Source organism: Thunnus maccoyii, chromosome 3, assembly GCF_910596095.1.
Source record: "Thunnus maccoyii chromosome 3, fThuMac1.1, whole genome shotgun sequence".
Classification (NCBI taxonomy): domain Eukaryota; kingdom Metazoa; phylum Chordata; class Actinopteri; order Scombriformes; family Scombridae; genus Thunnus; species Thunnus maccoyii.
In genome coordinates, this window is record NC_056535.1 from 10110806 (window position 1) to 10133712 (window position 22907).

At 41.1% G+C, this 22907-nt stretch overlaps 1 protein-coding gene across 5 annotated transcripts in view; it reads left to right on the forward strand.

The window, feature by feature from the left end:
* Positions 1-12903: 12903 nt before the first annotated feature.
* Positions 12904-22907, forward strand: part of magi1b (membrane associated guanylate kinase, WW and PDZ domain containing 1b) — a 141072-nt gene continuing 131068 nt past the window's right edge. For 3 of the 5 annotated variants that reach the window (XM_042405871.1, XM_042405872.1, XM_042405873.1), the window contains exon 1: positions 12904-13830. In XM_042405871.1, the coding sequence (XP_042261805.1) occupies positions 13533-13830 (298 nt within the window). In that variant the 5' untranslated portion in view covers positions 12904-13532. The remainder of the gene's footprint in view (positions 13831-22907) is intronic. The other 2 variants (XM_042405875.1, XM_042405876.1) reach the window with 1 other exon arrangement.

The following is a 22907-nucleotide window of genomic DNA, read 5'->3' on the forward strand; positions in this document are numbered from 1 at the left end:
ATATTAGACTTGTCAGGTGACCAGGTACATGACTCCAAACAAATGCTAGTGTTTGTTACATGTTACAAATTTACAAAGTGATAATATATATATGTTTTTGTTGTCTTGTTCTGCTGCCCCCAAAATAGCCACAAAAACACTTAATACTGCATTAAGAATTACATCATGTTTCACCCATTAAGTGACATGAACACAGATACCAAAAGCATAATTGTGTTCAGTTTTTCAGTTGTGTTTGTTTGAATGCTCCATGCCAACACTTGCTAGTGGTGCTTTAGGCTACATGCTAACACCATAACAATAGCAATACAATGTCCTGGTGTTTTTAAATATTTTGCTTAAAGCTGGAGTGTGGGACTGTTGTCTCCCCCTTCTGGCAGTGAGAGTAATTACAAAAACACTGTTGACACATGATCATGTCATAGGCTCCGCCTTAGCCTACTCTGTCGCTACTGTTGCGGCAGTAAAACCATGGATGAATCATTTTGAGTGTCACACAACCCCCATGAAATGACTTGTTTCATTATCAGAATTTGATCCATTCAGTCCGATAACATTTGGAAAGTCTAGAAGAGCCGCACGACTAAATTATTTTATCCCCATTCAAGTTAGCAGAGAGCTAACTTGAAGTTAGCTGCTCAGCTGATGGAAGTCTCCTCCAAAGTTCTGCACTGCAGGTTTAATACTGGTAAAGATGAATATATTTTCAAAGTGATGTATGATCGACTTGGCTGATGTAACCACAGTTTTTTTTCATTCTGGATACCAATCAGTTATGCCTGCACCAACAAAAAAAAGGTTTCACAAAATGCAATCTGGAGCTTTTGTTTTTTATTTTATTTTTTGTTTCTTCCATTATGCATTTAATGTAGCACAAAATCTTAATTGGACACTTGGTTAACACCACAAAATGACCCCAAAAACTCAACACCTTTCTGATACAATCTCAACAAAAAAAGCTCAGAGGTCTTGCACTTGATTGCATTATATTGTAAGGTGTGTCTGTTATTTAATATAAAGCTTGTGGATCACTTATAAATGCTACCATTTTCTTGTGGTGACATATAGATAAAATACGACCACACCAGGCATACCCCACCCACTTATCTTGTCTAGAGACAGCAGGACATGGCTTCATACTCATCATCATCTACAACAACAAACACAGTGCCCCAGACAGTGAACTCATGACAACAACTTTTTTCATTTTGACTCCACCTGCCTCTAATCAGTGTTGGGTTCAGACACAAAGCAGGGCTCTGTGCTGCACTGCAGACTGAGGATGGTTAGAGTGCCACACGCTGCTGCAGGCCGACCAGCTGGTGTTGAGGCGAGCTGGGGTCATGTCAGTCTGTTGATGCATTTGTTCATCTGCTCGCCTCTGTTTATGCTCTCTGTCCTATCAATTATTTACTACGTGTATTTTTGTTTGCAAATTTGTTGATGTAGCTGTTTCCGTCTTTGTGTTTGTGTGTGTGTTGGCTTGTGTGGGGGCAAAGCATGTGTCTATACTGCTTGTGGATTTGTGCACATTTTCATTAACAAAGCAAATATATGAGATGAGTTTCACTGCATTGTGATTACAGCAAAATAAAGTTTGCATGAAAGTGCATGAAAACCATCACATACTCTGAATCTGCATTTTCATATTCAGCAAGTTTAATGTTCACAATTCATCACTGACTTCCTCTTTTTGTGCAAACATTGTGACGGTATGTATGCACATACAGTATGCACATATAACCTTGAAAATGGAACTTATGCCTGTAGTCATTAAGCACACAAAAGGTATCAGTGTCTCACAGATTGTTATCAACCACTCCAACATGGAGCACACTTGATAAATCATAAACCTTGTGGCTTTCATAGTGTACAGAACAGATGTACTGTACTTCACCGTACTGTATCAGTTTCCTCTGCTGTGGAACAAAGCTCTTTGTTGGCTGTTCGACGGAGCGGGTCCATTCTGCTCGAATTAGTGAGAGGGGAACCACCTGCACTCTGACACAAGGGCCCATATGCTTCCTCCACTAGAGTTTAGTACACACTCAGGCAAACCTGCCTTGTGCCTGGGCTGAAATCATGCCAATTTAGGAATCCTCATAACCCAGAACAAATGTTTTCATTTGTGATCTGACCAGCCAGCTATTAAATTTACCTCAGTTCTATGGAAAATATAGAGCCTACAAACTTTATAGTTGACAGCTAAATGTTTTTCCCGCTGCTTGAGAAAACAACAGAGTCAAATCAATGTAAGAAGTCTCAAGATTACCTTGAAAGTTCTGATTTAAGACCCAGCACATAGGAAAAGTCCATTAGTGGCATATATGAAGAAAATATAGAGACTACTCTTCTTAGTGTGCTTTGGACTCCATCCAGATTCCACTGGTTTCCCTGTTACGTCTGCAGGGAGGCTACAAGAATCTGTGTGTGGGGGGGTGAGGGGGGCGGTAAGACCAGTTAATTGGGGATGGCTTGTGCAGATGGGGAAAAAAGTCATGTCCTCAATTGGGAAAAGGCTGAATTTTGGGTCAGTGGTTAAGGTTAGGATTAGGCAAGTAGTGGTTATGGTTAGCGTTAGGGTAAGTCTCCAGGAAATGAATGTAAGTCTATGTAATGTCCCTAAAAGTGACCTAGGACAACGTGTATGTGTGTGTGTGTGTGTGTGTGTGTGTGTGTGTGTGTGTGTGTGTGTGTGTGTGTGTAAAAAGGGTCAACTAATTTGGTGAAAGAGGTTGGGAGACAGGAAATAAAGAAGCTGAAGAGGGCAGGCAAACCAGCAGTAACAGTATGACATTTAAAGATGTATTCTAAAAAAAAAAAAAAAAACATCATCATAAGCAGCATATCACATTCATTTTGCAAGAAAGCTGATACCAAAATGTAGCACAAACATTAGTATAACTTTTATTTCAACTCGGAAATACATTGATGTTGAAACCTCATTTACAATGCAGCCAAGTAAAAAAATAAATGAAAGATCCAAGGCATCAAGACACAGATAAGGAACATATGATAAAAATGGCACTAAAAAGTTAAAATAATAAAAAGTCAAATTAGTAAAATACCTTTGAGGGCAAATAAAACATTGTAGCATGAAATGTAAAATAAGCAGAACAGTTACTTTTAAATCCAAAAAACACATTTCGAGATGTCAATCACTATAATCCCGTGACTCTAAAGCAAGGTTCCCACCAAATCCAAACAGAGCAGTGGTGGGGAATGGAGTCACGCCTGATGTGGCGAGGAATTTGCCAAGGCCACTAGCACCCTCCCCACCCCTATCCCCCAATAGTGTGCTTTGGTCTTTCATCATGCCAAGTCGCCCAGCCAGGTCAAGCAAACAAAAGAGCACCTGGACACAATAGCCGCCTTGTTTGCCACCGTGTAACAGCATGACAAGTATTTCAAGGCTGACACTAAGAGCTGGCTGCAGGAGGGGTACTTTGAAGTCATTGACATTGTCTGGTTGTGTTCACTGAGAATTTATTCTACAGTCTGTCAGTACTGGCACACAGCCCATGTGAGAATTGTAAATATATTAACCATGTTCTGTCAAACAAACTCTTTAAATTCTCAATGTCATGTACAACCAATGCAGCCACAGCTTCCAGTTAGCAGCTACAGAGTATAAGCTGAAAAGCACTGTGTCACTGACCTCTTGTGGTTGTTTCAAGTCTGTTTCTGGCCGTTGACCACACCCAAAGGTGATGGTGGGTGTGGTCAGAGGTGTGCCTCTGTTGAACCTGTTTACTGAAAACACCCTGAGTACACGTGAACATCACTGAAGCAGGGTGAGAGCTTCAACCACTCGAGGTTACAAAGACATGATTTTCAGCTGTGTGTTAAAGGCCATAAAAACATATTTTCTAGCTTCTTGCTATGAGCGTCCTACTATATATGAACACGGAATAATCTGACAATGCTGGAACATTTTTAGTAGGTGTGGTAGGTGAAAAAATGTGATGTCATATACTTTTGTGCACCAATAAGAATTCATCAATATCTGAATCAAGATCTGATGGCAGTTTTGTGGTTGTTTGCTTATGTTCCCAGGCCACTCTTTAATCATGAATATCTAATATAGAGGGAAAACTTAGAATTTGAAACCATGTTTTCAGGGGCTATTTTTAAAGTTAGCTCTTAAGCTCTTAAGACACTGGGGAAGTACCTACACTAAACAAAGTGTACAGTGTGTATAGACGTGTTTCACCAGTAATAGGAGCCTCTGGCCTTCAGAATGAAAGCAGATCATCTAAAAGACTGAGGTGTCCACTGCAAAATTTGTTTTTTAATGCACAAATTAGATGTCTAATTTATATCATGGCAGGATAAAGTGCAGGACAACAGGAGTATTTGACATATTCAAGTTTTTTAGTTAGTTTATTTGTGGAGACGACACTTAGTTTATGGATCATAACTTCAGAAGATATTCTGGTTGTCTGTAGACAAGATTGTAAAATTGTTTTGATTTCATTATATATTTCATTCAGAAAGGCATGTAGTCGGTCAGTTTATATTACACAGCTGCCCTCACAATTAATCAATCATTTCTAATTCATTCCATTCATTCTCTGCACAGTCTTCTTCTGGCTGTGGCAGTTGGAAACATACTGCCGTATAGAGGAGTGAGTGTGAGGAGAAGGAGGTGGAGGAGAGCAAGAGCCATCTCATGTGGCCTGGCCGACCATCTTCAAGTAATCACATCTGAAATCGGGAGGAAACGCAAAGCGGTTGCTTAGGGCAAGAGGGAGAGAGCGCAGAGGATAAGCTGGGCGGCTCATATGGTCCTAACATGAACCATCCATCTGTGAATACAGCGCACTCTCCCATTCACATTCCTCTTATTTAGTCTTTTTTATTAATTTATGCCTCTTGTGGTGTCTTCTATTGTGCTCAAAATAAACCGCACTTAGTAGAGACCAGAGCAAGAGCAGTGCTGATTGACTGTCTCTTTTAAATGACAGCAGTATATGGTACTTAAGAGATTGTTCCTCACAAATTCTCCATTAGAACATAGAAGAAACATGGAAAATGTCAAGTACCTCATCAGCCTGTACAGCTGGGCTCAAACACTAAAATGTCCACTTGACTTGCTTCCATTTTATTCCGGGCAGTGTGGTTGTGGAGCTGACGTGGGGGTCTGTAGCAAAGCACTAAGAAACCCTGTTCAGACGTTGTGTTGCTTTGAATTATTCAGTTATGCTTTAGCACGGTTCACATGACCTAAACCAGTCATACCCAGCCAATCATCATGTATCATCATCATCTCTCCCGCTCTCTTTCTCTCTTTTATGTTTTTGCTCCCTTTCCTGGTTCTTCCTGAGTAAGATGTTCAAATTTAAAATAGGAAATGAAAGCTTTAAACTGCAATGTATAACACTTGTCGGAGGTGAAGGGTTTGGATGATGTGTGTGAGAATACTGCGTTGAGAGTTGGGCTACCCAGGTAATAGTTCAAATTTAGTCGGCCTGTATCATTTTAAGGTGAAATTGTGCATGATAAAGAGGGGAGAGGGAATAATTATTTCTTAGCACTTGAAGACAGGAGTGGAAATTAGTTTTCAGGGTCTGAATAATTGTATTTAGTTTAAAGTATATGTATTTGTGTCCTCCATTTATCAACAATGACACAGTGTTTGCTGAAAGGTATCATTTTATCTATCAGGAAGCCTAAGATAAACCCTCTATTTTGTGAAGGTAACTGTTGAGGCTTTGATGAGGCCTTGGCAAGCCACCTTTATATGCAAAATACATAACACAATGCTTTTATGCTTATATGCAACTGCATGCAACATCAGTGTTTATTAATATTTAACATCTATGCATAATGACATTTCAGTGTATGCAGAGAGGGGGATACAATCTTATGTGGCTTTGCAAGGATTATCAGGTATCTGCATGCTTCTTTCTAGATCTATCTAGAAGAAAAACCGGGGCAACAAGCAAACTTCTCACTTGTTATGTAAAATGGTCAAACGTCCACCAGTCTTCATCTAAATACAGTCAATCTCCCCTCCCTAAGGCTCTGAAAATGCAGATAAAAATGATACTTAACTCTGCTCAGCTGCCAGTCCAAAAAAGGAGATGATCCTCTCTGGGTTCCCGCTGACGGGAGGAGCTTTGCAGGGCAACTCGGAGTGTTCCTGACACGATGACCCATATGTCACACGTCTGAAGGCATCATGAGAGCCGGCAGTAGTGTTGCAAGATGTGTTGAGATGTGCTGCAGGGTGACAGTGAGTTAAGTTTCATGTATTTGGAGCCTAGAAGAAGAAGATTTGTTGACTCATTTCTCAAGTTTATTGATCTTTGATTAAGCACAGAAGTATTACAGCAACAAAGCAAACACTTCCCTATTGTTTTAGGATGGGATACATATTCAAGACAGATCCCAGAGATGACATGTCCCTTTATACATTTGGGAATATGTAAGGGTTTATAGATATAAAGTCAGTTTAAGAGGTGTAAAGCCAGAAGAGAAAGAAGCACAGCATTCACCCAGCTGTTCTGTGCTGTATTAAAGTTATGGGGGGGACAAACATTTGCAGCATCCAGATCCAACTGATGTTTTATTGCTTGGGATCACAGCCAGCTTCGAGAATTTGCTGACGTGAATTTAAGCAGTTAAATATGCTGAATAATGTGTATAATTCACTCAACGTCCCATTCCCGTCCTGGGCCTTAGTTAAAGAGGTATGTTGCTCACTACTGAATCACCCTTAAAAACTGAACAGAGCTTTATTTGGAGGACATTTCAATACAGTAGAGCTTGCAGTAACATAGAGTCCTGAACATACCATGTACCTCATTAGTCCCCATTATGAAAAACTCCCCCTGTCATTGGCTGTGATATGACAGCTCTCTACAGCCCAGTCAGATAATCTGATGGCCTTTTTGTGCTGAGCCATTCATCCTTAATCTTCCAGAGCAACACTGAGCTTTGCTGCACTGCTTTAGTTAAAAGAAGGATTTCTCTTTTTCCCTCAATCTACTCTCTCTCTCTCTGTTTCTCTCTCTCTCTCTCTCTCTCTCTCTCTCTCTTTCTCTTTCCCTCTAACGCTTTGTGGATATCATGATGAATGAGGTATTATCAGGGCACAGAGGTAAAGTAGATTAAAGTGACATCTAAAGCAAAAAAAAAAAAGACCCTCCTAATTTCAACACATCTTCATAATTAAACGACCACATAGGTTGATGGTACCATGCACTCCAGAATGACCCATAGGAGCATTTTCTAATATGCTGCTTTCCAAAACCGTTACAAATCACTGTTAAAAGTAATGATGTTTTATGGTGTGACGATGCTGTGGTTAAGGTCTGGTTAGGTTTAGGCATAAAAACCACTTGGTTAGGGTTAGGGGAAGATTATGGTTGGGGTTTAAATGATCACTTGAAACGTGGTGTGGGTTAAAGTTACTACTTCCTTAAAGTTAGGCAACCTTCGTCATCATGGCAACAGTAAACACACAAAACAATTATAGTTACGGTCGTGGTTCGCGGTTGGAAGTGGGAAGTAAACGACAGTCTCCTGTAGCTAAGTCCATTTCTTTGCCATCTATCTATCTAGTCAACCTCCCAACCAGTCTCCTCCTCATATTGAAATTTGTCACTTTCTATAGATGTCATCTGAACTGCGTCACTTCCCCGGGTCATAATTAGTATGGCCACTAGACAAACGTAACTATAGGTTGTTTGTGGCAACTGAATTTACAACCTCTACTGTTGTTTTTTTCTTGGGAGGACTGCCTGATTTATAGAGCCTGTGTTAAGTGATGAGCACAGATAAGTCATAGGTCAGCGAACACGACTCGTGCAAAACTCGTTTGTTATACAATGCGGGGAGTTATGCTATGATGCACCTATAGGCCTGAGAAATAAAAGCTTCATATGGTTCTAATAACTTATGAATAATGCAGATGCTGCCCTTCCCATGTGCAAAATGGTGCATCAATACAATGTCACGCCACAGATAATATGAGGTCATGTGTGGCCTGGAGGTTGCACATGCATACTTACACACAGCTCTGTTAGGTTTTCATCCATAAAAAAACATACTTTATGTCTCTTGATGTAGAGGATGGTGCAACAGCAATTCAAAACAGTCTGATCTCATTCATGAAAGCATGAGCTGGGAAAGTCAAGCCCTGAAAAAACTTACAGACTTCTAGTGTTCGCAGCTACATTGACCCATTAGAGTTCCTACAAATTAAAAAGAAATATGGAGTTCAGTTAAATATTTATGCAAAAGTTCACTTCATGTCGTTGGATATACAAAAAGTTTGCAAAGATGACAAGAACATAAAAGATTGAAATAGGAAATGAAGGAATGGTGGGGAAGTTTTCAAAGGGATGCTCTGAGGTATGACTTGTAGTGAAAGGAGAGAGGTTCCTTCCAGGATGGATGTGTTAAAAGGTCAGGTGTCAGGCTACATCACATTATACAGTCCTCTCTGTTTCTACATCTATGACAGTCACGATTTATTTAAAGTGTCATTCTCTCTAATTCTTTCCTTCTTTCTCTCTTTCATTCTTTCTTTCTTTGAATGTCATCAAAAGCTTTGACAATAGAGTAATTCACCCAAACACTGTCATTTTGGTGTATACACTGCTTATTCTTTTATATAACTCCATGTAAAGTCTTTATATTTCTTTAGGCCCCTGTTTTTTTTTACTATATAACAATTTATGTAAAAATTAAATATAAAATGTTCTTGTACTTTGGCACTTTTTGCTTGTAATACTAGCAAATACCATAAGTCTAAATACTGGAACAGTTGTGTCCATGATGCTTATATCACATTACACACCCTTAAAATCAGAAGTGATGGATGGGTAAGCCACTGTGTACATCATTGAAAGTTACGAATGGTGGAGGACTGCCAGAGTGTAGCACCAAAGTCATCTGAGCGAAGCTGTCAGATTTGAAGACTGCATTATTAGTGTTGGCCATTAAGTTCACTCTGTCATTACTTGTCAGCGATGCCACCAGGCACATCAGCTGGAGTGAATGGAAATGGTGGCTAATAATAGTTTATGAAAAACATTCTCATCCAGGTCTTCCTCCTCATTACATATGCTGTCATAACACAGCGGCACAATGGCAGAAAGTGATAATATGAAAGCTTTAATGAGAGCTCTTCATGACGGGGTCCTGACTTTTCTGTATGAGCACAGACATTTATTACATGTTCCGTGGGTGTGAGTTTAATATGTAGATCTTACAGTGTCATACAGTGTCTCACTGGAGATGTTATAAACAATACTGCATAGTTGTAAAAAGACAGCATTATCATTGATTATAATGTCAACATACTGCATGTTATGATGCTTGTGGGCTGTGATTGTTGAGTATGTACTGCATGCTATTTAGAGCTGAAGACTGATTGCGGTTTGATTCATGTGGATAAGACACAACATGCGGCTATGTCTGTGTATAATGTTTTGTTTGAGTGCACATGCAAAGATTTGAATTTATTAACATGTGCGAGAGAGTGAAAGACAGAGAGAGAGAGAGCATGACAGTGAAATATAGAGAGGCAGCAAATGTTAGCAAAGAGACGCTGACATATAGAGACTGATGGATGAGGGGGAAAGGGAATAGGAAATTTTGGGCCCGTGGCAGTGTGTCTGCCTCTGTCGATCTGATTTGGGTGACACTGTGTGACAGGGAGCTGGCAGAGGGGCCCCCACCCCTCCATCCCTCCACTGGAGGTTACGATGGAAGTGAGTGGCACATATAACATGCACACACAAACACACACACAAATAAAACTCAGTCTCCAACTCTAAAAATCCCTCTATCTTCCCTCTCATCAGCCCTCAAACCACTATTAGTTGAATTCAGACTGGCATAATGCTAGCGTTAACCCTTACTTAGCTGCTAGTTTTTTATTGAAGATCCTCTCCAGACATGTTTTAAGATACATAAAAATACTTTGATTATAAATTATAATGATTTGAATAATAATTTGTTTCTAATGTGCTTTTACCACAGAAAAAGTTCAATTACTTGTTAAAAGCCTTAAAATCTCCTCCTTTCCCCTCAATGAATAATCTACAATCTATGAATATGCAAATGTTTTTCATTTCAAAAGTTTAACTGCAGGTAAAAAGATGTCTCCAACTTGTTTATGTTTATCATGCGCATACATCATCCAGCACAGTGAAGCTCAATCATCACAGTGAAGTAACAATACACAAAACACTTTTTTGAGTGGGGGGACTTAAAGCTATTTCTCAAACTGGAGAAAACATCAGGAAATGGGTAATTAGCCCATGCCTGCAGAGTCAAATCAGTGACACCAAGAAAACAAATTACTCACTCAGATCTCAGGTTTGAGGAATTAAAAGAAAAGCTTTTTTTTATTTAGTAGTCCTGTTTCCTACTGTCACATTACATCATGAGATGCAAGCGGCAGGTACGTGTCTCCATCATACCCTTCCTCTTCTCTGAGTTGTTTTACCCCTTTATCTAAAGCTTCACACCACTGAAGGATAATCTCTCGGGGACCCCTTTTGTTTCTTGTACTATTTAATAGCTGACGATGTACATGATGTACTTTTGGCTGGACTGCAACAGCGGGGCCAGCCCTGTATACACAAATGTTTGTCCATCACTGAGTCACTTACTGACTCACTGACTGAGTGATGAAGCTACAGCAGCAGACTAACAGCTCCAGCCGGTAAAACAAACAGTAAAATGTGTGTTGACGTACCGAGCAGAAACCACTGGCAGCAGCTCCCTTGATTCAGTCGTTAAGTCACTTTCCTCTTCATTCTCCTTTCTGTTAAGCTCAACTCTAATGTGGTTTGTCCAAGTGGTGTTGCAGTACGTAGCCGTCCAAGATGGTGGACCCAGTCACACAGATTGGGCAGCGATACAAATCGGGTAGTGACAGACCAGTCATATACCAGGTTTTGACCTAGTCTTGTTTATAGTTAGGAAGACAGTGTTAGCGCTGTTTTGTTTAATGGTGCTCTGTTGATGAATGAGGATGTTCATAATTTATGATGCTTGTGTCTTGCGTTATATTTTAAGTACTTCTATGTTCATGTTTAGCGCTTGCCTGCAAGGAGAGTTTCCCTCGGAGGCAACAGAGTTGAACTGCACTGAGTTGAGCAAATATTAAACATGCATTTCATGTATGAGCAGCTGATAACGGGTGAAGATAAGAGAAAGTTGTAAGGTTTGAACTTAAAAGTGCACTTACTATTTCCCGTCCCATCCAGGCCAATGGTTTTTCCTCCCATGAGACCAAGAGTACTTTCACTGTTATTTTTAGGTTGGGAAAAGCTCATCTGCTGTTCCCTAGGTGAGAGGCCTGGCTCATCTGATCCCATCAAGCAGTGTATTCATCCCTGCTGCCTTAGCACAGCTGCCTAACGCCTGCCCACTGTCTGATTCTCCATCTTTATAATTGTCTTTATCTATTTTGCTTTCATTGTTTCTTGGATTCTGAACATTCTTTACATATATGTCATTTTCTTTGTTCTTTCTCTTGTTCTATGTCAGACTGATCAATCATTTCTTTCTTTCATCATTTGAAGAGTAGAGGAAGCAATAATGGTTGGCAGTTGTGGTAACGGTGATCACTTTTGATGAGGCTGATGATTTTGCCAACAAGTCTTTCTCTGTGTACAGAAAAAGAAAAAGAAACAAAATTCAAATTCTATTGTAGCCTCTTTGATTAACAAAATCTAAGCGTGATGTAAGGGATAAAACAAATGGAATAGACATTTCTGTATCACCCACACACACACACACACACACACACACACACACACACACACACATACAAACACTTAGGAATGTCTGAGCAGAGAGGGGAAGTTGCACCCAAAAATGGAAAAAAATGCCACCTGTCTAACCTGAAACGTAGGAATCCTGACAGGCAGGACCACAGGTATAACCACTGGCTCACTGAGTCATCATCCAATTAACATTTCAGTCAGAGTCATCATGTCAAGCCTGTTGAATGAAGGACTCATTTTTTTTTAGAATGAGCTCATGTTATTACAGTTCTTTAAAGAAAGTCTGTGAGAATGAAATATTGGCAATGGGAATGTGTATAAAGAATTGACAGTGCAGTTTATATTTAGTGAGTGAATTGTAGCAAGATTTATAATCAAGTTTGATAGTTTGGATTGATTGAAATAAACATTAACTGACATCAAACTCTACTTTTGAGTAGCCAAAGGCTTTTTAATATAGTGGATACAGCCAAGACAGCGCGCTATACTCTGAGCAGCACGCATGCGCTCATTGTAATATTGCTGCATTCACGTACTCTTTATACGCTCCGATTTCTGATTTTCAAATTTAAAAAATGCCAGTGTGTCCCAACTCAATGCCGTAAATTGTAGACTTTATATTTATGCAAATGTTGCACAGTTGGCAGTTACTATGCAAAAAATAGGTGTAGTGTATTGCTTTGAGAGGTGGGACAACAATATATGTAAGACATGTATCGGAAGACCTTAATAAAGCTTTGAATTAAAATTACATCACATACAGCGATTACAATATGTAATACAAAGGATTTATTGTTTAGTTTAGTATTATATGCTATAGGCTATTATATACAATTGGACATAGTTTACAGCTAGGATATTTGAATCACAGATTGGAATCAGATTTATTGTTAGAATTAAATGAAAATTTGCACAATTAAAATGGTAAACGAATATACAGAAATAATTTATAAAATAAATAAAATGAATGTAAAATAAATTACATTAAAATCAAAGAAAAAAAACCCCATCTCATCATCTGTTGTTTGGTCAGAAACATAGGCCACTAAATTAAGAGCATTACTCTATACTCTATACATTACAAACATTATAAACTTATCAGGAGTTGCAGAATATCTACACTTATATTATAATTACATTTTCCATAACGTAAAATCTAGTATTCTAAAAGGGTCGTTCATGCGTCCCCATCTGGAAGTTAATATTTCCGACAGCACATGAATGCAGCAGAAGCAGCAACACATTCCCAGCACTTCATCAGAGCCCAGAGTGGGACTGAGATCCAGCTAAACGCACCAGAGCGTTGTTGTACCTGGTTAAAAGATCCGAGGACTGTGACACGCGTCGTTAAAGTCAACGATTCAGATACGGAGAGGAAAGAGTTCAGTTTCTGCTGACTGGAGGAAAGAAAGAAACGCCATTTAAAGTGAGTTGAGAGGAAAAAAAACTGCGAGGATTTGAATAAGTGGACACGAGACGCGAGTGGGACCGTGGCAGCTGTAACATGACATCGATAAAAGGAGATTAAACTGCAAGGATGTTAAGAAAAATGATTCAAGCAATATCTGCACAGTAAGGAGTGACTTCAGAGCGCACAGGGATGGCTTGATTTCTCACCCACGGGAGAGCGGCACTCATGTTTCTGTGGAAGAGAAAGAAAGTTTGCTGCGCTTCACTCGGATACAAGTCCACTTTCTGAGAGACACTGCTGCTGTGACTGTTTCTCATCCCAGTAGCAGAGCCCGCCAGTTTTTGGTGTCGGGCTTATAACTGTTCACAATGTCCAAACCCGCGCTAAAGAAAAACCACTGGACCTCCAGAGTGAACGAGAGCTCCGTCTGTAAAGATGCCCGCGGTGACTTGAACGTGCCACTGCGCGGCGGCGCGGAGAACGGAGAGTTCGCCTACATCGGGCAAGTGAATGAGGATGTGGTGGTTTACAAAAGTGGGAAATTAACTGAAGGGGACCTGCTGCTGGAGGTGGAGAACCTCTCGATTTCAGGATTACCCTTATATGACGTGCAGACAGTCATAAAGAACTGCAAAGGTCCCGTCAGGTTGAAAACTGTCAGGCAAGGTAAGGACTGGAAGAGGCGGCGGCACACACACAAAACTCCCTTTAAACTTTGCTCTTTTAATGTCGCACAGTTCTGTGAAAACTATAACAGCGGTGGAAAATGTTGTTCCAAGACTTTTCCCGAAACAGAAAGAAGCACTCTTCAATTCGGCACATATGTAATGTACAATTAAGCTTAAAAGTTTGTTAAATTAGAAACTTGAATTGGCTTTGCTTCCAGGGAGGAGTTCTGTGGGTTATCCTGAGGTAGGTAATATATTCAAATAACTTCTGCCAGGCAAAATATATGACATCAAACTCTTACCAAAGTCCCGACATTGTACACCTGTCGATGAGCAATCCCACTTTAAATTGACAGTTTTTTGAATGGCGTTTGGCGTGTACTTCTAGAGAAAATGCCACCTGTCGGGTTCAGAGGGGTGGAAACAACATAAGCTCACAAATTTTGTTTATTCAGCTTCCCTGTGTTCTGTTTTCTTCTCACCAACCACATGAAATGCCTCAAGAAATGAATGAAACAATTCCAGTTTAGCATTAAGCCTTCAGCCTTCACACAAAGCTAAACCTGATCATTCAACACCTGAAATAATCATTTCAATACAGGTGTCAATCATCTCATTATGTTCAGTAGAACCAGCCTTGTTCAATAGCATTTTTTTTTCCTGTAAGAATATCATATCATAGGAGATTATGAACAGCAGATGAGAAGGTGAGTAAGGCAGACACATTGAACGGAATAAAGAAGTGATTATTTAGTTACACTGAAGCCATCTAGTACTAAATATACACATAATCAACAAAGTCTGACTTGGCTTGGCATTTTTTCAGCTGTGTTTGTTGGGGCTATATTGGATCCGTCGACTCCTCAAACAGGCTAGACTGGCAACATTTTTCTAGCACCAAACAGGAATGGGAACATCAGGCAGCTAACAAGAACAGGAACATCAGGCCAGTGTTGCTGGTCTGGCTAGTTCATGGTCAGCTTGACTCAGCAGGGCTGGGCAGTTTGACACTGAGCCACTCTGACAGGCTCCCAGCGTGGCAAAGCAGACTGCTGAAGGGATGCTCGGAGCCAGCCTGGGCCACACTAACTTCCTTTAGAGGCAGACAAAAGAGCAACCGCTCTTCAAGGACAATTTCACGTATTTATAACCTGTGAACGCTGGCAGCAATGTTGGCTGTGCCTGTACAGAGGTGGTAGCAGGCTTTTGTAAAGGCTCCACATGTAGAATTTAACATCAGTAAAGGAGTACTGCGTGGATTTCAGGGCTGTATAATGATATTAAGACTATAAAGGTGGAAACCATCTACCTGCATATCACATTCTGTGCCACTGCATTAAGTTTGGCAGAGGGAGAAATCAATTTGGCACCAAACTGGAAGAACGCACTATTCTTCCAGTGAATGAAGGGTGGATCTTGTGCAGTTTCTGAACAAATGCACACAGTGAAAAGCTTATGAAGAAAGTACACAACAATTTAATCATCATAAAGTGAATGAGAATACCCTCTTTGGGATGGTGGAGCAATGGGGCTAATGGAAATCGTGGTCCAGCACTGACAATACCTATATGGCCACTGCCATCTTGACCTTGGTTTAATTTGTTTACAGCGGTGCTCAGTAGTTGTGCGCTCTGAAGTGCAGGTTTTCATTCTAAACAAACATTACACCGGCAGATATCACTGATTAGTTCCTCCTTTCTTATTTAAGAACCGAAATCACTTGCTTTAGTCTTTGTTTTGAATAAAACCTTCAGAGTTTTGGTCTAAAAATGTTAAATTCCTCTATAATTTTTCATTTAAATTCTCTATGAAGCGCATTTATGTGACACCCAGACAGGTGTTTTCACTTATTGGCTGATTAAGCTCTGCACAGGTTGAAGTTGGGTGAAGCTATGCTGGTAATTATGTGATGTCACCAAACTTAATAGGCCTTTTTCACAATAGATGTTCTGACTTTTCATAGCAGGAAAAGCACAGGTGTAACTAATATCATTAACAATGGCTTTGCTCTATTCCAGTGAACCATGACAGTGTGACAGTGAGCCGGCACGCACAATACCATGAACCTGAAACCAAAGCAGAAAAACGGAATTCAACTGTCATAAATTTTTATTATTTACACGTGTGCTTTTATGAAAAATACTTATGAAGTAGAAGTTGTCCTGGACTGACAAGTGCAATGAAAAATCAATCTCAGTGTGCACACGCCCGCACAGTCCCGAGAGGAGATTTAATCAAGCAAACTCACTTCTCACTCTGAGCCAATCAGAAGTCTCCCAGCTCCCCCTTTTCTTCCAGGACCCATCAGGGGATGTCGGGTGTCACCGCCGTACAACGTCACGTGATCAGATTCCATTTCACGTTTTTAATAATTCACGCTGTCTGGGAATTTCCCGCCCTAATCAGCCTTAATTGGGAAAATATGCTTGGCAACAAGGGCCATCTGTAAAATCTGACTGACCTAATTTTACCCAGAACTTGTGCCATTTTCTCACTTTAATCAAGTGAGATGTAAGGAGGGGTGCTGCTGCAGTGTGTTGGCTCGCTGATATTCAGGAAGCCTCGGCTGCTGCTGTTGACTGGCAGCAGTATGACGAGACATGTTGTAAAAAGTGTTAAGGCCAGGCCCGGGACCTTCAGCACTATATTCAGACCTGTTAGCGCACACACAAGCACACAGAGGGACATTTCTAGTTGGAGCTGATAAGAGCCTCTGCTAGTTCTCTACTGCAGAGATTGTAATGTTTGCTTGAGCTATCAGTGAAACAGAACAAGACACACACACACATAAATATACACCACAGAAAACACATCTGTAGCACTTCCGCTCGAAAAGTCCACTTCACTGCGTATTGATCAGGCAAACAGCTGTGAGGAAAATAACCGGATTATGTAATTAAGGACTATTACATACAAACACAGACCTGCACTCTCACTCCTCATCGCCTTAAACAAGCAGCCGCTGACCCTCTCCTTGCGCAAATTAATGGTTAACACTCGTGCACAGACGGAGATGTGCTATAATGACAAAGAGAAACACAAATTCACATTATGATGAGATTTGTCAATCTGATAAACCTCCCCCTGGAACTTCTTTACGGATAATCTTCATAAGAAGATGACCTACTGCCTCACATATGCAAAACAATCACTGGCTAACACACACACAGAGATGCACAAACACATACTTGTGCAAACACACTCTCACAACAGAGAGGTTTCAGATTGAGAGCAGATTAGTGTCATGCTCTCGCCGGTGTCAGCGTACATGTCGAGTGTGTTAGTAATCAGGGATATTTCTATGATCGCTCCTGTGTGTGTGTGTGTGTGTGTGTGTGTGTGTGTGTTGTATTTTCATGTGGACAGAATTGTTAAAATCCTCCCAAAGTGAAAACTTGTGACTCCTCACTTCTATCAAGGACTACTAAGGTTTAATAGTTTTTAAATTCAGTTTATGGTAAGGTTTAGATGAGATTAGGGGTAGAAGAAGAAGGCCTTTACCAGCATTGTAAAACATGTGTGTATGCGTGTGTGTGTGTGTGTGTGTGTGTGTGTGTGTGTTTCGGACATGAAAAACGACACAGTGGAGTTCATGGTTTTCCCCGGGAGGTATGCTGTGTGTGGGTCGCCTTAGTCAACAGGATTTGCTGCATGTGATCACACACTCTCTCTCTCTCTCTCTCTCACACACACTAGAATTTGAATCCTTTTCACATAAAACCAACCGTCGTTCTCCCAGACCAATCAGGAATTGAGGAGCTACAGCTTCGGAGGAGTGTATTTCTTTCCATGCTGCATTATATTACAGAGCCGCTGTGATGAATGATGCCTCACTAGCTATAAATTTCTGGAAGCAGAAAATATTCTCCCTTTCATATGCCGGCGCGAGCTGCTAACTAGGGCCCTCCTGCTCAAATTTACAACACTGCGTCGCTGCATTGACTCCAGGCTCTGTGCGTATGTACATGCGAACGTGTGAGCGTGTCTGGCAGGGTTTGCATATGGAAGTGTTTATTTCCTTTCTCTCAGCAGGAAGTTGGACACCCCTCCTTTTACCCCAACCATTCTTCCACCTTTGTATTCTCTGACAGCGGTGGAACGACTTCACTTCCTTTAGGAAAGATCTCTGGCTTCAATTTCAGGGTGTGTGTTTGCATGTATGCGAGTGTATGAGAGCCAGAAAGAGGGAGAGATAGAAGTCACATATGTAGAGTATAAGCATCTCGCCTACTCTGAGCTGAGTTTGTGTGTGTGTGCGTGTGTGTGTGTGTCGGCGCCCAGCTTAAGCTCTGCATTTAAATGCACTGGAGGGACACTCAGTTACCAACTAAATAGACCATTAAATGCTGTCTCACTAATGCAGAGCTTTTTGTAATCCCACTAAAGAGGTACATATGCACATGTGTGCTGTCTTTTCTCTTGTTTGCCAAAGAATTGTCTTTATTTTCCCAATTAGCTCAAGTGTAGGCTGTTGTACTGAGTGTGAATGGGAATTGGTCACACTAGGCACTTGCAGTTACACACTCTGTCAGAGGAAGAGAAAGGCCAACTAATTTACGATAGTGAGGTTAGTAGGGCGGGGGAGGCGGTGAGGCTTTTTTCTTTGAAGACTGCTCTCATGCGGTCTCCTCAAATTGTATACAGTTACAGTACACACACAGTAGAGGAGTATATGTTCCGAAGTTTTCGACACGGTTGACAAAAGTTCTTAAAAAGAGTCCTGGATACCAAGGAACGTCAAGGCTTAAGACAGTCAGTTCGATCTGACACACATTATGAATTGCTGTTTTTCTGACTGACCTTTATTATGGTCTACACTGGCAAAGAAGCTTCACTGTGGTTTTCTGAGGCAGCTGTTGCTATTATAGCTGTTGTAGATTTTAACAAGGAAATGGACATAGAGATCATTGACATTTTCCCCTGGAGACCCTTTCAGTCTAACGCCGAAGCAGTTCTAAGTAAATCTGTCAACACTCTCTTTTCTCAGTGGTCACTTCTTGAGGATTTGTAGCATAGAGTCATTTAACCACGCTTTGCTTTTTTCCATCTGTCAAACCATGAAATGATTAGTCCCTTAAGGGCATTAGAACACACAGGAAAATTAAAGCCGTAAGCTTTAATATCAGGGAGCTTTGGTTCAGTAACTAAAGTAACTGTTAAGTTAGCCAAAGTGTAAGATGAGTTGACAAATCTACTCAAAAGGCCTTTACTTACTCCCACACAGTCAATCCAACTGGCTTGTTAGCATAATCTCCCAGCTAGGAGGTATGGTGATGCTCTGTGTTAGCGTAATTAGCCTCAAACCTTAGAGCAGGTGAATATCTTAATAAAAGGCTTTTTTAAATGAAGCATTAAGGCCTTTAAAAAAGGCATGTTGTCTCATTCACTTGAATTTTATAACCCTAAGACTTTTTTCTATCAGGTTTGGTGTGCTACACCTGTCATTCGATGGAAAAGAGTCCACAGCAACCCTAGCGACTTTGTGAGGCTGCACTTTGGCACAGCTTTGAGCTAAATGCTAATGCTAGCATGGCACCATGTGCTAATATGCCAGTGTTTAGTAGCAGGTATAATGTTTGCTAGGTTCACCATCTTAGTTTAGCATATTAGCATGTTATAATTAGCCCTGGACACAAAGTACAGCTGAGATTGAGGGGAATGTAATTAGTTTAGTGGGTATTTGGTCATTAGCTAAAGAATTAGCCAAATTGGACTTTTGACCTGATGATGGCATCAGGTGAAAAGGTAAAGGAACACCCAATTGATAACAATTCATCCAGAGGGTGACATGAATGTGCGTACCAAATCTCATGGCAGTTCATCCAATTGCTGTTTAGATATTTCACCAAAGTGGTTGACCGACCAACCCGCAGTGTGACAGACCAACATTGCCATCCCAAGAGCTATGCCACTAGAATGGCTAAAAATGACTCACAGCACTAGAGCAACCTTTTTAAACAATAAGTGTTGCAAATGTCAGTAGCTGAGTGGTAAACTGTTGTACCAAGACCCTAACCTGCAGTCACATCAGAAGTAGCACAGTCGCTCTGCCAGCCTTCACTGTGCGCAGAGTCTTAACAATGTTTGAGCATAGGCAGTGCTGTTTTTTTTTTTTTTGTCCCGTGTTAAGTCAGGAATGGGATCATGTGCACGCCTGCAGATAGTGGTGGTGTGTGTGCCCATTTGCGTGCCAGACAGGCTGACGTGGCCAAGTCTCTCTGTCAGCTCTGCTGCTGTTAAACTCGGATGAGACGTGGTTATGCCTCCAGCGGGCACGACTAGGAAGCAAAATGATGGGATTGGTAGTGGCTGTGGGCATTATTAATATGGCTGAGACTAGAGCCAGTTGCAAGTGGATGTGCCCAAGAAAAATGCTGCTAGTGTCTTGAAAAGTTGAGGGTTTTTATAACTTTTTTCTAAATTCAGCAGGGACTTAACTTCTGCACAAGGAAACGTACATTTTTAACTCCTGTTTCTGTCATATTATTTTGCAGCTTATGTGATGTATTGAGATAACAAGATGGGGAAAAGACACTTGAAAGCTTACATGGAGTTAATTTATTGTCGTTAAAAGCTAATCGTCAGCTTGTTATCTGTCTAGTTGTGTTTGCACCTAGAAAATCTATACTTTATCTCTCAGCCTGCTGCAGATATAAAGGCTTTTTTTTTTTACCCCCAGTGTGCTCCCTTCTCTTCTTTACCTTTAATTACGTTCCGGTTGAGGCCTTTGGGTTCTGTTTACACAAATCCCATTAATGCAAAGTCTTTGGGAAGCTTACTCACGCACATTCATGTGCACACGCAGACAAAACAAGGGAGCATCCACAGGTTTAGAGAACAGTCTAGCCCTGATTAAGAGGATTTAGAAACGAGTCTGTCTGTTTGTCCGCAGCAGTGAGCACACAACACGTAGCCACGCGCACACACACACACACACACATACACACACACTCACAAGTCCAAACTCCCGGGGTCTTCCTGCAGTGGCAATTATGCGGCACACACACACACAACAATGCCTTCGCTCAGCCACACTGCCTTATTCTTCCTCCTCCACCTCCTCCTCCTCATCTTTTTTCTCGCTCTATTCATCTTGACTGCTCTCTTCATCTCTCCCCTCTCAAGTCTTCATCTGTTCTCTCCACACGCTTTGTCGTGAGAATATGGGAATTGTGACGGCTCTTATTAAAGGGCAGCGTTCCCCCCCCCCCACAACCTGCCCTTTTTTCCTGCCTGAGTCTCCTAAAGAAAAGAATTGTCCAACAGGTCACTTCACAGCAGTTATGGATGACATGTGTGTGGCAAAGTGCTGCTTTTGTGGGTGGCAGCTTCATGTGGGTGGCAGTGAAGGGAGAGCGTGGTGGCTTATGGGTAAAATAAATTAGCTAAAGGAAGATTTGAAACAAGGAAGACGGACTGGTAACATGTGTTAGTGTTTGTGGTTAGGAAATGAGGTATCTGCTGGAGCGGCGGTGTTCTTTCCGGAAGTATTTCACTAATTAGGCCTGTGTAGTCATTCAGACAGTAATGCACTTATACTCCTTGGGAAAATAAAACTACCTGGTGAAAACTTTGTGAATTCTAAAAAAAAAAGTATTTCTATGTGTACAGCGAGTACACAGTTAAAAAAAAAAAAAAAAGCCGCCTGCAGGTCCCCCATCTGGAAATATCAGCCTGTGTGATGGTGACTAGCAGTGAAGCAGCCTTGATTGAGAAAGCATGTGTGTCCTGCGGTTAGCTGGAAGCCTGCAGGACAGCAAATGGCTCTGGTAATCTCTTATGATGGCAGCTGAGATACGGTTGTGTCATCAGCTTCGCAGGTGGCCCTCCCAGTGCTGATGAATCGGTTTGGTAATAACTGGTTAGGAGCTGAGGGCCAAGCGACACCGTGTGTAACGGCCATCGCAACTGTCCGATATCTGTGTCGGAGCACGTGGCTCTGCATGACGACCGCGCATCAGCTGTGCTTGTGTGTCCCCTAAAGCTGGGCATGACTCAATCACCACAAATCCCTGTACTGTACTGCTCACATTATTGTTTCCAGTAGTTCCATGACTCTTCAGCTTAGCGATACACACACTAAATGATTCAATTTACGCAGGGGACCACACACACATAAGAGATTCTTTACCTTTGGGGCGGCTGTGGTTCAGGAGGTAGAGCGGAAGGTCATATGCAAATCAGAAGGTCGGCAGTTTGACCCCCGACTCGTCCTGCGTGGTAGCTCGCCGCCATCGGGTGTGTGAGTGAACGGGTGTTTGAGCAGTAGAAAAGGTAGGATAAAGTTGGATAAAAGCGCTGTATAAATTCAGCCATTTACCATTTTGGTATGCTTCGCAAAACATGACTAAAACATTCAAGTTTTTATCTGATTGTGGTGAAAGGGAACTTGAGAAGGTAGACTGGTTTATTCACATTTTTTTTGTGCCAAAAAAAAAAAAAAAAGAACAAATGAAGTGAGCTAGATGCCAAAGTGGGAGGAGAACAGTTGGAGAATGGTTAGCATTGTCGGGGGCCAGTGCTTTCTGAATATGAATTTCCCTATTCTGTATGGTTTCAATTCAGCTCAGTTTGACAATGAAATCTTTTGGCTGTTAAGTGCTGTCAGAGCTTATAAACTGTGCCAGTCGACATGTCTGACCCGCTGTTGAATCTAGATGAAAAGCTGCATGCACTTGTTGGTTCAGACCTGGGCGTTTTATCTCCAGCTTTTTTTTTAAAAAAACAGGCCTCAATTTTGAGAAAGTTCAACTGATTTTTTTTTTTTTTTTTTTTTTGGAAGAGCCTTTATATAATTCTCACATCTCTCTGTAATTTGCCAGCCAAAAAAACGAAAAAAAAGTGAAAGATATAACAAGATGAAAGGTTCAGTAATTCATCTTCATGTGCGGTCTTGCTTTTTTTTATCAGGTTCTGCGGGCAAAACACTGAAGACTGAGGCAGACTTAATACTTCATCATCACCTCCTTAATGACTGTTAATGCGGGCCAGGCGTAACTGAACGTCTGAGGAGTTGCTTTCATCCTGTGCTCATAGTAACAGGCTATGGGCACAGAGCATAATATAATGTGCTCG